Raw genomic sequence first — 16,472 nt, forward strand, 5'->3', positions numbered from 1 at the left:
AGAATAACCAAACATTTACAATTGGAATGTAGGAAGCACTTACAAGTAACTCAATTAACAATAATAAATAAATAAAGACAAAATAAGTAAAATTATCTTGAGTGTGCAACTACTCTTTTCGGCTTTGATATTCTACTGAGTCTATGAAAAGTGTGGTATATAATTGTATCTTGAAAGTCAGGGAAAATAAAAATTGAAAATCTCACTCTGTTTGGAATCATACTTTTATCATTTGTTTATTTATTTTCCGGTTTACTGGAAGCCGTATTGGATTGGATTTTGTCTCTCTGAATATTTCGTTTTCTCAAGATATGTATTTCATTGTGTTTGTCGGCGTGGCTATGATATGATATAATCGAATGTATTTACGTCTAAATATCATTAAAAGATTCATTTCTGCGAATGTGTTAGTTGGTTTAAGTAAAAAATTACACCAATCATGGTGAATTATTGGCCTGATGCGTCGAAACCAAGAGGCCAAAACAGTACCACAAGTAATATTTGTGTCGTGCATAATATAAATTATTGAAATGAACTGCATATAGCTGGTACCAGTTACGTGATACTCTTATCTTCAAACAACCCGTCCCATCCACATGTACTTGTCTCAGAATTTTTTTCCCCATTATACCTAAATATTAAGGTTTATCGGGAAAAACATTCTGAGAAAAGTGCCTGTGTTCCCATCCCATCGCATTCAGACTGACTGTATAATCGACTTTTTCACTTCACGGAAAAATATTCTTATATTTGACTCTCACTTCTCGCAATCTATATCGGTGTTCACGCATCACTCGGAAAATAAAAACGTCCCTCACGAAAATTATGGCCAAATAAACATAAAAAATGCAAACATTTCTATATTTTTTGGTTTCATATTTAAACAAATTGCTCGAAAAGTCACTTGGTATTTTTTTTTAAATTCTGAATAAGTTAAAACGATAGGATATTTTTTGAGTGGGAACTCACTTTTGTCTACTGACTGTACTACATCACGGTAAAATAAATTCACTTGGCCAAATCATATAGTTATATAACAATATTTTAAAAGTTTTCACAAACAAGCTATCGAATGTTGTCAAAATGTCTTAATATCTACGATGTCCACAAGTTTATCAAATTGACTATATAAATATCGTCGCATTACCTATCTTACAGATAATAAAAAGATAAAGGTTAAAATGGCTACCTTAACACTGACTTTGTTGAAATTTATACCTGTTTTCATTATACTATTCATAATAAAGAAACTGTTTGGATTATATCAAAGAAGAAAGGCACTACAAAGAGCATTGAAGGATTTCCCTGGTCCGGCCCCACATTGGTTATGGGGCAACATGAAGGAGGTAAGTTAAATACCGAATACACCGTCATAAATTTTTACATTACAGTTAGATTATCGTGTAGAATATGGCATTATTTATATTGAAATAGAAGGAGATTCCTAATGAGATATCTCCACAGGAAACCCAAAGATGTAGAATTAAACAATTGTAGGTCACTGCGATTGAGACAATGGCCTTCGGCAATGAGCAAAACCTATACTGCATAAATTATAAATGGCTTTCTGCCGTTCCTATTTGATATACTGAGTACCGAATTTTAAAATTCCATTCGTTCATCTTGGTCTATAAATTTGATTTCTTAATTTTGTGTCGTCCTAATTATGCATAAAATATGTCCCAATGGACGACCAGACGAAACATTCAAATATGACAGAGTTTTTGGTGTTCAACTCTTCCCCTTAGACATTCATAAAGTATGGGAGGTATAAAGAAATCTTACTAGAAAAATCAGTATTGAAAAAATGCATTATTGAATAATATTGAAACTATAACAATAAAAAAAATAAAAAGAACGAAAAAACATTGCACCTACTGAAGCCGGTCTTAAACCATGCCTCCTTTCATTGTACAAGTGACGGCTGTATAGCAGCATCCCTACAAGTGCAGAAAAAACATGACCAAGTGCAGCGATATATGTAATGAATGAAACGAATACATTATGCTATGTTCTACTAACAACAGTGCATGCATAGCGGGTAAAATCTCTATTGAGGGATATGAGAAATAGCTTGTAAAAATGTTAAACACTATGTTTTAGCTGACCGGAGATTACCAAGGGATGCTTCGGACTGTAGAGTATGCCAAGAAATACAATGGAGCATTCCCTGTATGGATGGGACCAACAGATGCCTTCTTGATGACTGTCAATCCTTCCACTGTTAAGTACGTCTTATCAGGAACAGGTACTGTGCACACTCAAGACGTTTTCGTATGTTATGGGGTTGTTTTGCCTTTTTTCTTCTTTTTGTTATGTGTTTTATGTTGTTCTTGTTTCTTTTTATTTCATGTTTGACTATTTTTGGTTTACTATTTTAAGTATTTTTTTGTGTTACTTTTTGTTTCTTATCTTATAATGATTCTGTAATTTCATTTTTTTTCAAAGTAAAATAGTATAGTTGTATGTAAAGTAGATTTAAACAGTTTAGATATTTTTTTCTTTTTAGTAAGCACTCATTTATGTCATACAAATATGTCCAGATAATCTAATATCATGGTCTTTTGGCTTCATTGCAGTTTGTTTTCATAAAGCCATTTATTTTTACATGTTCTTCATGTAGATGTTAATATCTCTGTATGAATAACAGCATGTCTGTCTTTTGAATCTATGTTTTGAGAGGACTTGGACGTGTATTCTCAGAACGATTTTCGATTTTATGCTTTGTCTTTTCATTCATGAAATGTAATACTAGTAGTAAAAAAACGAAATTAATCGTGTGTTTCATATCTTACAGATCCTAAAGATGAATTTTCTTATGCACTGATGAGGCCATGGATCGGTAAGTTTATGCTCAAAGAAAGTTAAACGCGAGGGAAGATAACGATTTTGTTTTTGGCATCACGCTTTTTATGGTCCAATTTTGAAAAAGTTCATGATGAAAGCTAGTGATATTATACATGGACATTGGAAAATCAAATTCCCTTTATTCTAAAGCCATAATTTCATTAAGGCCAGTGGTCTTTTTACTTATACATTGTTATTAATGATATTATTTTCTTGGCAAAAATGTTTGCGTAAGTTTTATCCAACCCAAATGATTTTCCTCAGGCCAGTAACAAGTATTTTAAGTAGTGACCTTTTTTAGTTGATTCAACATGCTCATCTTTTTTTGTCTATTTTTTTTGTATTCAAAGACTTGAAAGAGAGACGTTTATTAAGTGACAGGTTTGGCTAGCTTTAAAACTAGGTTTAGTCCACCAATTTTAATGCCTGTACCAAGTCAGGATTATGACAGTTGTTGTCCATTCGTTTGGTGTGTTTGGGTTTTTGATTTTGCTATTTGATTAGGAACTTTCGTTTTGAAATTTCCTCGGAAATCAATAATTTTGTAATTTTACTTTTCTCTTTTTACAAGGTGATGGTTTATTACTGAGTGGTGGCAAGAAATGGGATAGAAATAGACGTCTTATGACACCAGCATTCCATCAAGATATCCTCAAGAATTATGTGAAGATATTTTATGATTCATCTAAAATATTGATAGTAAGTATACCGCCATTTTAAACAAACATTTTTTCAGCGACAATTAAAAACATTTTCTATGAGTATAAATATTTTTCTCATGACAATAGATATGATTATATAAATATAAGAAGATGTGATAAGAGTGCCAAATGAGACAACTCTTCATCTAAGTCACAATTTGTAAAAGTAAACCGTTATTGGTCAAAGTACGGTCTTTAAAAGGGAGCGTTGGCTCACACCGAATAGGAAGCTATAAGGTTCCCAAAAGTATAAAAATTAGTTATTTTTGTTTTCCTCGTTTTAGATGCATACTTCACATAACACATATAAAATAAGTCTGTTTGATTGCATACATGTAAGTCTTAAGTGGAAAGAAGTCTAAACAAATTTAACATTTCTTACATTATACCAGATAACCTTTACTCAACTGGAAATCAAAATGTTGAACCTGACTATATCCTTTTGTGCCAGTTTCTCGTAAGAAACTACAATATAGGTTGATTTTTTATTCATTAAGTACTCGTAAGAAACTACAATAAAGGTTGATTTTTTTAGTGATTAAGTATGAAACACTTTTCACTGGACGTTAATTTAACAACAGACTTTCGATCATTTCTATTCAGAAAGAAGAATTCTAACTCGAGTCATTCATAAGTTAATTGTGCATTTGAAGAAAAGCATTTAGTTTGGTATTATTAAAGATAGGTAAGATATAAATGAATGAGACACAACCCCAACAACACAGAAAAAGTAAACGACTTATGTATACGTGTATGCATGCAAACTTGCTATAATTATGCGGTATGGATTTGTATAATTGTTGGATGCCGTACGGTGACCTATAGTTGCTAACATCCTTTGAACTTTAATATAGTTGTCTCATTTGGAAATCATAATACATCTTCATATTGTATATTCACATGGATCAAAATATTTATTTCAGGAAAAATGGAGGGAAACGACAGAACCAGTAGAAACTTTTCATTACATCAGTCTTCTTACCTTGGACAGTATGATGAAATGTCTGTTTGGCTACAACAGTGACTGTCAAAACGAAAGGTACGACAAAGTTAATCCGTTTCCCACCCAAGGAAAGTAAAACTCATGTACAGTTTTGCGAATGTATGATACCGTCTTCGAAGTCCCCTTTCCTATAAATATCGCTAACATAGCTATTTATTTACAATACATCTTTGGCGTTCAAATGTTCAAGTTTTAGCGTTAACGTTCTTGATGATTTTGTGTCTAAAGAATCCATTCGAACGCGCGAAATTAACAACGTGTTAGCACTGCTGGTGGACTGTTAATCCCCAAGGTTTCGATTACTAAAATAATTTATAACCTATTTTGTTTCTACAATTACCACAAGCTGTCCTGATCGTTAAAAACTTTTAAAATTTAAGGTTTAAGATGAAGGTAAATCCAGAAAAGGTGCTTCGAAGCACACACTTTATAATGTGTTATTTTTATTTACCACCAAATATTTCCCCGTTCAAAAGTTGCTGCATAGATTTCCCTTTATATTAGAGCCTTTTGTTTTTATCGATCAAGAAAGGCTATTAAAATTCCTGCAAAAGCAGTTTTGATCTCATCAGTTTGGTATATATGAATATAGAATTGAACATAAATATAATGATAGAATACCTTTATTTCTAGTACAAGACATCCATATATACAAGGAGTGTATGATGTGTCAGAGCTTATAGTAAAACGGATAACAAATCCATTTCACCACAACCCATTTATCTACAAATTTACAGAAAATGGGTAAGTAAGGAATTTTGAATACCTTTACAGTCGATTGCATTGAGTGTGTATGTAAGGGTAAAATCTTTGGTTAGCTTGCTTGCTTACTGAACAGTGAAGTCATTATTAGGTTATGTAAACTATCCTCCTTTAATTAAGAGTAGATAAGCCGACAGATAACAAATCAATTTCATTATATGTCTGCATGACTAGTCTACCTCGAAAGGAGAATAGTATACCTTACATTATAATGTCTTCACGGTTCAGATAACAAGCAATCTAACCTAAGATATTACCTTTTAGAGATACACGCTCAATGCAATCGGCTGTAAAAAGGCTTAGAAGAATTTCAGTTCTGATCCCATGTACGTTATTTGTCCTGGTCGGTTAAGGACCTTTTGTACTTTCATATACATATCATCTTCTATACTTTCCCGTCTGTTTACAATGGGGAAACATTTACCAACGTTCATGTCAACCCATCACTGCGTTAGCATCTATTGATTATGGTTTTGACGTTGTTTTGATCTTTCCATTCGTATGATAATGAACATTCAAATAAATACATTTGTATTTCGAGCCTCTTAAAAATCACAAAAATACTAAGCTCCGAGGAAAATTCAAAACGGAAAATCCAATACATTAAACGGATGCTTAAAAACTATCATATTCCTGACTTGGTACAGGCACTATTTTCTTATCTAGAATATGGTGGATTAAACCTAGTTTTTAAGCTAGCTAAACCTGTCACTTGTATAATATCTTTTCGTGAGTTTGACTCAAATTCGTGGAAAAAGTTTCATATGGATAAAAGATTTATGTTTTTAGTGGAAAGATGAAATGTTGACCTTTTCTTTATTTCAGAAAGAAATTTTACAAAGCTTGTGAAGTAATTCATGAACATTCATCGAAAATAATATCTGACAGAAAAAAGCTGTTACGAACGGAGGAAAAAGGCAGTAGAAACACAGACTTCTTGGATATTCTTATAAATTCGAGGGTAAGATTCATTTACAACAACAAAAATGTAGAGTAAGGTATCATATGTTTAATTGGCTTATATTTCAAAGTGAAATTATTTGAAGAAGTACTGTTAAAAAGCAGTGGAAATTTCGAACTAATGTGGAAAACGGAAATAATGTGTCGTATACTTGTAAAATCTAGTTTCTAAAAAATAGAGAGCAATATGACTTTAATTGACAATATGTATACAGACATTTTGGCACCAATTAAGAGTTATCGTATAGATATTTTGTTATCATCTGATTCAGTTCGCGATTTATTGTTACCGATTCTTAGTATTTTAAAGTGAACGTAAAAGAAGGGCTCATTGTTAAATGCGCATTCATAGAATCAAATTAATTTTGGTGTCTGGTAGTTTTTTTGTTTCTTTATTATTTGATTTGTTTGTTATTGCTGACGTTTGCGATGCAGATTTATATCTTAAAATCTCGCACTGATTATTTGTTACGCTAAATGGTGCATTAACGGTATCTTTGTCACTAATAAGTTCTATATGATATAAGTCAGTATAGCCCTTTAATTCAGTAGTTCTTGTTGTTTGTTGCTGTGCAACATATTTGTTTTTCGTTCATTTCTGTGTACACAAGTTAGTCCTTTAGTTTTCTCATTAAAATTGTATAAATCATTTCGGGGACCTTTTGTAGCTGACTATGCGGTATGGGCTTTGTTCATTGTTGACCTATAGTTGTAAATGTCATTGTCATTTGTTCTGTTGTGGAGAGCTGTTTCAATTGCAAATATTGAACATCTTTTTACATCATTGTCTTTTGATTTATCATTTTGATTTTAATAACTTTCCTACTTTCGGCCAAAAGTAAAAGTTTCCGGAATCCTATGCTTTTCTGAATTTTCGTTTTAGCATTATATGAGGGTTTAGATGGGGTTAAATTATTAAAGAATAATGCCCTTAAAAATGAAGATTAGAGAATAACGGGCTAAAAAAATAAAGATTAGAGAAAAAAGGGGTTATTTTTTTAAAGATTAGAGATAAAAGGGGTTATTTTTTTGAAGATTAGAGAAAAAAGGGGTTATTTTTTGAAGATTAGAGAAAAAAGGGATTTGACAACAAGAGATGAATGATTGAGAGTTTATTATTATTCTGACTTTATTATAAACCTAGCAATTATTTGTTTGTACAGGACGAGGATGGAAACGGAATGTCTGATACAGAAATACAAGATGAAGTCGATACATTTATGTTTGAGGGTCACGACTCTACCGCTAGCACTTTGTCATGGTGTCTCTACAACCTCGCTAAACATCCAGAATACCAAGAAAGAATCAGAGAAGAAGTGAAAGAACAATGGGGAAACAAGGATGAAATTACCTGGTAAATTGTTTTTAATAATATCTACATCACTGAACAGCTAAAATTGACGAGCCTTTTGGCTGAAACAACCTGATTAGTTTGGTTGGAAATTACTGAAGTGCGTTATAAAGTAGCTGTTTATTTTTTGTTATTTAGATATGTCCATTCCTTTAAATAAGGACTCTGTCTTATATAGAACGACTAATATAAAAAAGAAGATGTGGTATGATTGCCAATGAGACAACTATTCACAAAAGACCAAAATGACACAAAAATTAACAAGAATAGGTCACCGTACGGCCTTCAACAATGAGCAAAGCCCATACCGCATATAGTCAGCTATAAAAGGCCCCGATAAGACAATGTAAAACAATTCAAGCGAGAAAACTAACGGCCTCATTTATGTAAAAAAATGAACGAAAAACAAATATGTAACACATAAACAAACGACAACCACTGAGTTACATAAATAAATGTGGCGGGGTTAAACATGTTAGCGGGATCCCAACCCTCCTCCTAACCTGGGACAGTGGTATAACAGTACAGCATAAGAACGAACTATAAAAATCAGTTGAAAAAGGCTTAACTCATCAGATAGACAAAAAATAAAAGTGGACGTGGCCGGGTACTTATACATCCCGACACAAAAAGACACAATGAACAGATCTGAGAGTACTCGCAGTTATCTGACAGCTAGTTCAAAGCCATTAACAACTAATAAAAAATCATGCCTCTAAGACTTAGCAATCAATCCGTACACATCCAACATACAATGGATTTAATGCCTGCGTCAAACTGTCCCAAATTTGACTCCACATGAAAACATCATAAAGAAAAGGTTCAAATTTGAATGTGGTTGAAAAAAACATCGGGCCATCCATGATCATTCTTACGTCACTGCATGAATGAACACAAGTTGATTTCTCAGTGCCTCAGATTCCGGCAGCAACTTCATAAGCGGTAGCCAAATATTTGGCATTTCTCATTCATAAAATTGCCGAATTACCTTGTGAAGGAACATTTTCGTGTTGAATCCGTATGCCCATTTTATATCCCTCCGTAAAACCATCGTGTATGTAGAACTTCGTATGTCATTGCCTGACCTTTTGTAGGCATCGAACTAGTTAATTTCATTTCAATTTTACCTATAGTAGGAAAGAAAGGTTATGCCGTATCAATTCAACATGCAAATATGTATAAAGATAGATACTATATGAATTTATAACCAGTTAATTTCATTTTTTCTAATGAAGGGAAGACATCAACAAACTGGAGTATACTTTGATGTGTGTGAAAGAAAGTATGAGAATGTTTGCACCAGTACCAAATATATCTCGGTGTACAGAGAAAGATATACTATTACCCGATGGTCGGCTGATCCCAGCAGGTATTTGTTCTAGTATTTTGTATAATTTGTATAATTTGTATTACAGCCGATTACTTTGAGTGTGTAGATAAAGGTAATATATTTGGTTAGCTTGCTTGCTACCTGAACCGTGAATCATTATTAGGATAAGTAAACTACCCTCCTTTAAGAGAAGACTACTTCGAAAGAAGGGTAGTATACCTTACCTAATAATGGCTTCACGGTTCAGCTACCAAGCAAGCTAACCAAATATATTATCTTTAGCTATACACTCAATGCAATCGGCCGTAATAGATTCAGCTCGGTTCCTTGGCTTACCTAGTCATTTGTTGTCGCTCTTTGACTTATAAGTATATCATTATGTATACGGGCTTCCCAAATATTGTTGCTCTTTGACTTATAGGTATATACTCATGTTTACTGGATAAAAATAAAACGCACAATTAAATGAAGATGGATACAAATAAGCTAGCCTCACATTTACTATTATTTCATATCTTTCTTTTGACATTAGTAAATACATGACTTGCATTTTGTGTATTGCCCTAAGATTTCACATCGTTGTTTTTTTACTTTATTTTAGGGGTTCGGATGGGAGTATCTATTTATGCTCTTCAAAGAAACCCGGATGTTTGGAAAGATCCAGAGGTACAGTTGTTATAGAATAGATTTTGTAAAATGACTTTAACTTGCTGTTTTTTGTTCTTTGCAGATATTCACATCTTAAATTCACTAACACATGACATAACTTAAATATAACTGCAAAAATTATTGTAGTTTTTTCTTTATCATTTCAGATATATGACCCTTCAAGATTCTCATCAGAAAATAAAGTTTCAGCTTTACAATTCATGGCATTTTCAATGGGTCCAAGGTAAGGATCAGTTAACATGGTCTCTCGTCTGCATTAGGTCACGTGCATTGTTGAGTCAACAATTTCCTTTTTAAAACTGAAAATATAAAAAACAATATTTAGAAAAGATTGTCGCTTGAAAATAACACCACGCTAACATACAGTACATGCATTCCATTTAACTGTTTGTGGTTTAGTTAAATTGTGAAGCAATTGATGCATATGAAATAAATCGGACCGAAATCCATTGGTATATCATTGGAATATATTTTTGATGTAGTAGACAAATGTGTTCGATTAATATTTTTTTTAATGTATTGTACTCTTAACATGCATTTAAAATTGACTGCTGGACTTTCAAGCAAGACTAAAATGTGTTTTTCGACGTAATCGGTATAGTTTCGGTTTGTGCTCTTTGAACTTAAGGACGCTTTACTATGGCAACAGAATACGCACGCTCGAAAATCCTTTCTGTGATTGGACAAAATGCTGTCATGGTGGGTGATTTGGTTGTGTTTGAAAAAACGTCTCGCCAATTATATTGTGATGGAAAGCAAGTGAAAAACTATGAATATTTGAACTAGATCTTACAAAGATTTATATTTTTATTAAAATAATTGATTCTCCAATAGCTCTTTGCAACCATGACAGCTGTTTATTCGGGACAATTATATAATTTTTAATGTAAACTTTGTTGTACGAACGTACATGACTTTTAGAACGCACCTACGCATGTGAGATATCATCACAATATTCTTATATATTATTCCCTTAATATAACCAGACTTAGTAAAGAATTTCTTGTTGTTACATTCAGATGGAAATTTAAGTCATTGTGCTTCTGAAGGTTATCGAAATGATAGTTTTAAACATATACTCATCGTCGGATATATTTTTTAAAGATAGTTCTTGTTTTTATATATATTGCTTGGATGTTTTTGTTTATTCTTGAAAAAACAAAGTATAATACACACGACAGCAACATCATAACAAAACAAAAACCCAAATAAAAACAAAACATTTAATCGGAATTTTAGATAAACATTGAACTCTAAATTGTCATTTTTCGTTCTTTTGGGATTTCATCCTATTGAAGTTCACTCTAGGTCCACTTTTATCAACTTTTACTGATTTATTTTAGAAACTGTATTGGAATGCAGTTTGCGTTAACCCAGATAAAAGTAATTATTCCAATGATAGTCCGTAATTTCCACTTGGATTTGGATCCTGAGCGACCAGCAGAACCTGAGAGTATGTTGATATTAAGGAGCAAGAATGGATTGTATCTTAAAGCGACACCAATATAAATCTCGGCTCGGACAAAAGCGTCTTTGGTACTGGGTAACTGAATGTAAACTTCATGATCAAGCCGAGAGAAGAATGGTGCAGTCAATATTAAAGTGTAGATGTTATCATAAACCTGAGGTTATGAGCTTATACAGTTTTAATAAATATATAGTTTTAATAAATATATTAAATTTGTACGTTTACTTAATCAATAAAACCAGATGCACTGCCATTTGTGAGTTAAAAAAATAGTGTGCACTTGACCAAAATATTAATTGAGTAGGATTGTCAGTTTTCCTATCGAAGATCGGTAGTTTTCTCCGGGCACTCCGGTATCCTCCAACAAAAAAAAAACTGGCCGCCACGAAATAGCCTAAATGCGGTGCTTAAAAGTTGCGTTAAAATATCAAAAATCAAATAAAATCAGTTTACAATAAAATAGGATGTAAATGCAACTAAGTACGAAAAGGTACTAACCAAAATATCGAACCCCAAAGTATATCAAACTAGAGGCTCTAAAGAGCCCGTGTCGCTCACCCTGGTCTATGTGCATATTAAACAAGGACACATATGGATTCATGACAAAATTGTGTTTTGATGTTGGTGATGTGTTTGTGGATCTTACTTTATTGAACAATCTTGCTGCTTACAATTATCTCTATCTATAATGAAACTGGCCAAGAAGATATTTTGAAAAAAATCATGAAAATTGTTCAAAATTGACTATAAAGGACAATAACTCCTTAAGGGGTCAATTTACCACTTTGGTCATGTTGACTTATTTGTAGATTTTACTTTGGTGAACATTATTGCTGTTTACAGTTTATCTCTATCTTTAATAATATTCAAGATAATACACAAAAACGGCAAACATTCCTTAAAATTACAAATTATGGGGCAGCAACCCAACATCGGGTACTCGGATTTTCCCAGGTCAAATTTGCTCTAAATGCTTTGTTTTCAGAGATATAAGCCAAAATCTACATTTTACCCCTATGCTGTATCTTTAACCATGGCGGCCATCTTAGTTGGTTGGCGAGGTCACCGGAAACACTTTTAAACTAGATACCCCAATGATGATTGTGGCCAAGTTTGGTTTAATTTGGCCCAGTAGTTTCAAAGGAGAAGATTTTTGTAAAAGTTAACGACGACGGACGCAAAGTGATGAGAAAAGCTCACTTGGACATTTGGGCCAGGTGACTTAAAAAGGGGTCGCCAATAATAAACATGACAAAACTAAATGCTAGACTACATCGACCAATAGAGCAAAACAGCTGTCATATTCCTGACTTGGTACGGGCATCGTATGACAGCTGTTTACAGTAGTCATATTGACAAAATTTAATGAGCTAGTTGGTTTATGTGACAAAACAACTAAGACGTCAACATGCGGTTTCCAACAGCAAATAAAAGAGGGACGAAAGATACCAAAGGGATAGTAAAACTCATAAATCTAAAACAAACTGACAACGCCATGGCTAAAAATGAAAAAGACAAACAGAAAAACAATAGTACACATGACACAACATAGACGTCAACATGCGGTTTCCAACAGCAAATAAAAGAGGGACGAAAGATACCAAAGGGATAGTAAAACTCATAAATCTAAAACAAACTGACAACGCCATGGCTAAAAATGAAAAAAGACAAACAGAAAAACAATAGTACACATGACACAACATAGAAAACTAAAGAATAAACAACACGAACCCCTTCAAAATCTAGGAGTGATCTCAGGTGCTCCGGAAGGGTAAGCAGATCCTGCTCCACATGTGGCAGCCGTCGTGTTGCTTATGTGATTACAAATCCGGTAAATAGTCTAATTCGGTAGGTCACATTCATGAAAGGGAAGGGGATTGTAGTTACGACATAAGGAACATATCCGATATCATTTGTGAAACGGTTATTCCATAACGGTCAACCAACTCGTGATGGCGTCCGTAAAATTTACGAAGGAATGATTTCAACTTCACCATTTGGAACTCTTGGTTTAATAGCTTCCTTGTAAGCAGCAACCCTCTATCAAGATCATGATAGAAAATGCAAGCACGGGAATATCGTATCAATTGGGAGATGTATACCCTGTATACAGGTGCTGCTGGAATGTTGCTACTTAGAAATGGAAAGTTCACAATTGGAAAGCTGAACTCATCAAATAAGTGACATCATGTACGGTACGTCAAGCTTAATTTGAAAAGACCGGAGAGTTCGTTCTGGTTTTCTTTAAACATATATTATTCAATAAAGCACAGGCAATCATACTTTTAAAATCCATCGTTTAATCGGAAAATTGAAGAGGTACAAGATGTTGAAACTCAGATAGTTACTCAACATCTTGACTGGTTATTGCTTTACGCCGCATTAGCACAAAAGGCTATATCGCGGATATTAAAATTGTGAAGAAAAACATCCTAAATATTATGAAGCCTTGTCACCAACAATATGTGTTCTTTATTGGAAAATGGGCATAACAAATTATCAATAACAATCTTACGTCGCCATACACTTGAAGGGGTCAAGAAGATAAATTGACAAAAACTATTAATACAAGTAGATATGAACATCATGTCATCTGATAAAAGGTGGGTACTGATAGCAATATTACCTTAGGTATATAAGTACACAAAACAAACACACTTTACGAAAACTAAGATAAAACAGACAGGATTAAATGTGTACTCAAATATCATGATGACCCTTTTGACTCGCGAGTATCAGAACATCTGGTGAATCCAGAGTATGAAAAAATTGACGAAAGACAACCGTCAACATTGAGTAAAATATATTCTTTGGAAGTTGTTCGTCAATCAGAACAACTTCAAGCTCAGTGTCAGACGGTAATACTGTAACAACAGCGAATATTTTCAAATTATAAAAGTTACCGGTATGACAACATGCGAGACAAGATAACAGAGAAAATCAATGGCCTTATTTTTTGTTGAAAACAACAAAAGGCAAACAAATATGACAGACAACAAACAACGGAAACCATTGAATTGGAACAGCTGAGGAAAATAAATATTGTAAATGTTAAGCATACTTGTGAGATCTGTAACACCTATTTAAAACTTTGATATCATAGTAACATAACTTGTGCTCATCACTTTGTGTCCGTCAGCGCCCGTTGTCATTGTTCGTTAACTTTTACAAAATCTTTTCCTCAAACTACTTGGCCAAATTTAACCAAACTTCGCCACAATTATCACTAGCGTATTTATTTTTTAGCATTGGTGTAATTGTGAGTCGCCTCGGAACTAAAAAAATGAACTTAAATGAAGATGCATTTTTTTTTTAATTTCCTGATCTTTGTTCAAGCACAAACAGTTACGGTACAATCGGACATCGAGCGCCATACGGACATATACAAGTTAGTTTGACCTGATGAAATCTGTCACATTTTCACCTCGATCTTTATTTTACAATTTAAAGTACGCGGAATTTAACATCATAGACTCATTAACTTGACAAAGAACGGAGTCTGTGCGCTGTGTGTTCACTTTATGAACCCATTTCGTCCTTGTTGTCAAATCAAGCTTGTTTATCTGACCTTTTCATAATCAGCCTGTTTATCTGACCTTTTCAAATACAGCATGCTTGTTTGACCTTTACATACAAGTGCAGGCGATGCTACTATTTTTATTCTGATTACTCATCGTCCAGTGGCAATTTGTTTATGCACTTTCAGTACTAATTAAACAGAAATCAAATAAAGAGGGTATATTTACAGATTGTGTCGATGGAAATGGAGACTTTCACTGAGAAACAGAGAGAAACTGACATATTACAAGAAAAAAAACAGAGCGTTCCGAATATCTAACAAAATTCAATAAAGAGCACTGAATTGAGAAAGGAAATGGGAAATGTGTCAAAGCGACAACAATCGACCATAGAGCAGACAACAGCCGAAGGCCACCAATGGGTCTTCAAAGTCAATAAATCCACACATTTGTCATATGAAAAGACAGTACTCGTATAATAACAACAAAAGCTGAGCAATTCAGGGAAATAACGTGTAGCAACTATACAAAGAGTTATTCAGATTCCTTCTCTTTGTGCATTACAGCAAAATGCGTTGGGTAATATATTTGGATAGCTTGCTTGCTATAGCTAGGTATACTACCGTCCTTTATTAGTACACAAGTCGGACAGAGAACCAACTTATATCTGTCTGTAGGACTTCACGTTTCCAAAAGGAGGGTAGTACACACACAAACACACGTACAATACCACGCAATTACCTGATGAATCTTTTATCTTCTGTCCTATTATAAGTTTCTCTATATTAAGGTCTTCACCTATGTGACCCGAGTTCTAGGTAACCAAAGTCACGTATGTGTTAGATATTGGTCAGTTTTGTAACTGATAGTGAAAGGGTTAAAATTACGGTCAACTATATATATGTCCCCTCTAAATTAAACCCTCTTATCTCTTGAAATATTTATTTTAGTATCATAGGAAAACGATAACGATTGGCGTATCTTATTGTATTTCTATCATTTAAGCTTAGCAATGAAATCTTGGCTGCTGAATTGAAATGTAAATTTTTTTACCACTTTTGAAATATCATTACATACTTTCCTTATCTGCATTTTATCATCAACTAACAGTTTTTTTTATGTAATTTGATTATGCACTTTTATCACTTTTCTTTGTCAATTATGTTTTGGGTCCGCAGAAATGCATTGGAAATCTAGCTTTGAACGGCACTTTAAAGATCCTCTCCTTCAGCGTCAGTCCAAGTTGTAAACTATTCAACCTGGTCGACCAACACTGCAGAATCCACCAAAATGGATTTATTTTTCTATCTTATTGTTCTGAATGTGTGTGAAATATTTGCCACTGGTCATATTTCTCTTATAACAAAAGTCTATTACTTAAGGGGGCTCGCAGGTCTAAATAAATTTTTTTTAATTTAATATAGGATTTTGCTATATTTTTCTATAAATGAACTTTATCTTATACTAAATAAAAAATGAAATAAAAAAAAAATGGTGTCACCGTCCATTTTCGCTTACAGTCTGTCTTCTAAAGAAGGATACATTTTTGTAAAGGTACTTATTCTCTGTTAAACTGATAGGAGAAAAAGATGTAATATCGAAATAAAAAAGAACTTAATTACAGAAATCGCTAAAATTTTACAATTATTTAATTTATGTACAGCTTATTCGAAAACAACAATAAAAAAAAAATAGGTCACCTATGAGTTAAAAAAAGATATTTCCCGCATTTTTGCACCAAAAGGAGATAATTTGGAGCTTTTTCAATGATGTCTACATTTTAAAAGTCACCTGGGGCCAACACGAATTAATTTTGTGGAATGATTTTTGTACCATATGATAAAGTAACAAACTACTCAAGGT

The 16,472-nt window shown here is 33.3% G+C and overlaps 1 protein-coding gene across 1 annotated transcript; it reads left to right on the forward strand.

Moving 5' to 3' along the window:
• The first annotated feature begins 1,056 nt into the window (after positions 1-1,056).
• On the forward strand, positions 1,057-11,215 carry LOC134709321 (cytochrome P450 4A4-like). Its single transcript, XM_063569490.1, has 12 exons — positions 1,057-1,346; positions 2,104-2,248; positions 2,798-2,842; positions 3,419-3,546; positions 4,472-4,587; positions 5,185-5,295; positions 6,139-6,274; positions 7,437-7,627; positions 8,860-8,993; positions 9,556-9,620; positions 9,770-9,846; positions 10,967-11,215. Exons 1-12 carry the CDS (start codon positions 1,182-1,184, stop codon positions 11,130-11,132), a joined length of 1,479 nt encoding a protein of 492 aa, XP_063425560.1. The 5' UTR covers positions 1,057-1,181; the 3' UTR covers positions 11,133-11,215.
• Positions 11,216-16,472: the final 5,257 nt, after the last annotated feature.

The sequence above is a fragment of the Mytilus trossulus genome, chromosome 3 (assembly GCF_036588685.1).
Source record: "Mytilus trossulus isolate FHL-02 chromosome 3, PNRI_Mtr1.1.1.hap1, whole genome shotgun sequence".
Taxonomy (NCBI): domain Eukaryota; kingdom Metazoa; phylum Mollusca; class Bivalvia; order Mytilida; family Mytilidae; genus Mytilus; species Mytilus trossulus.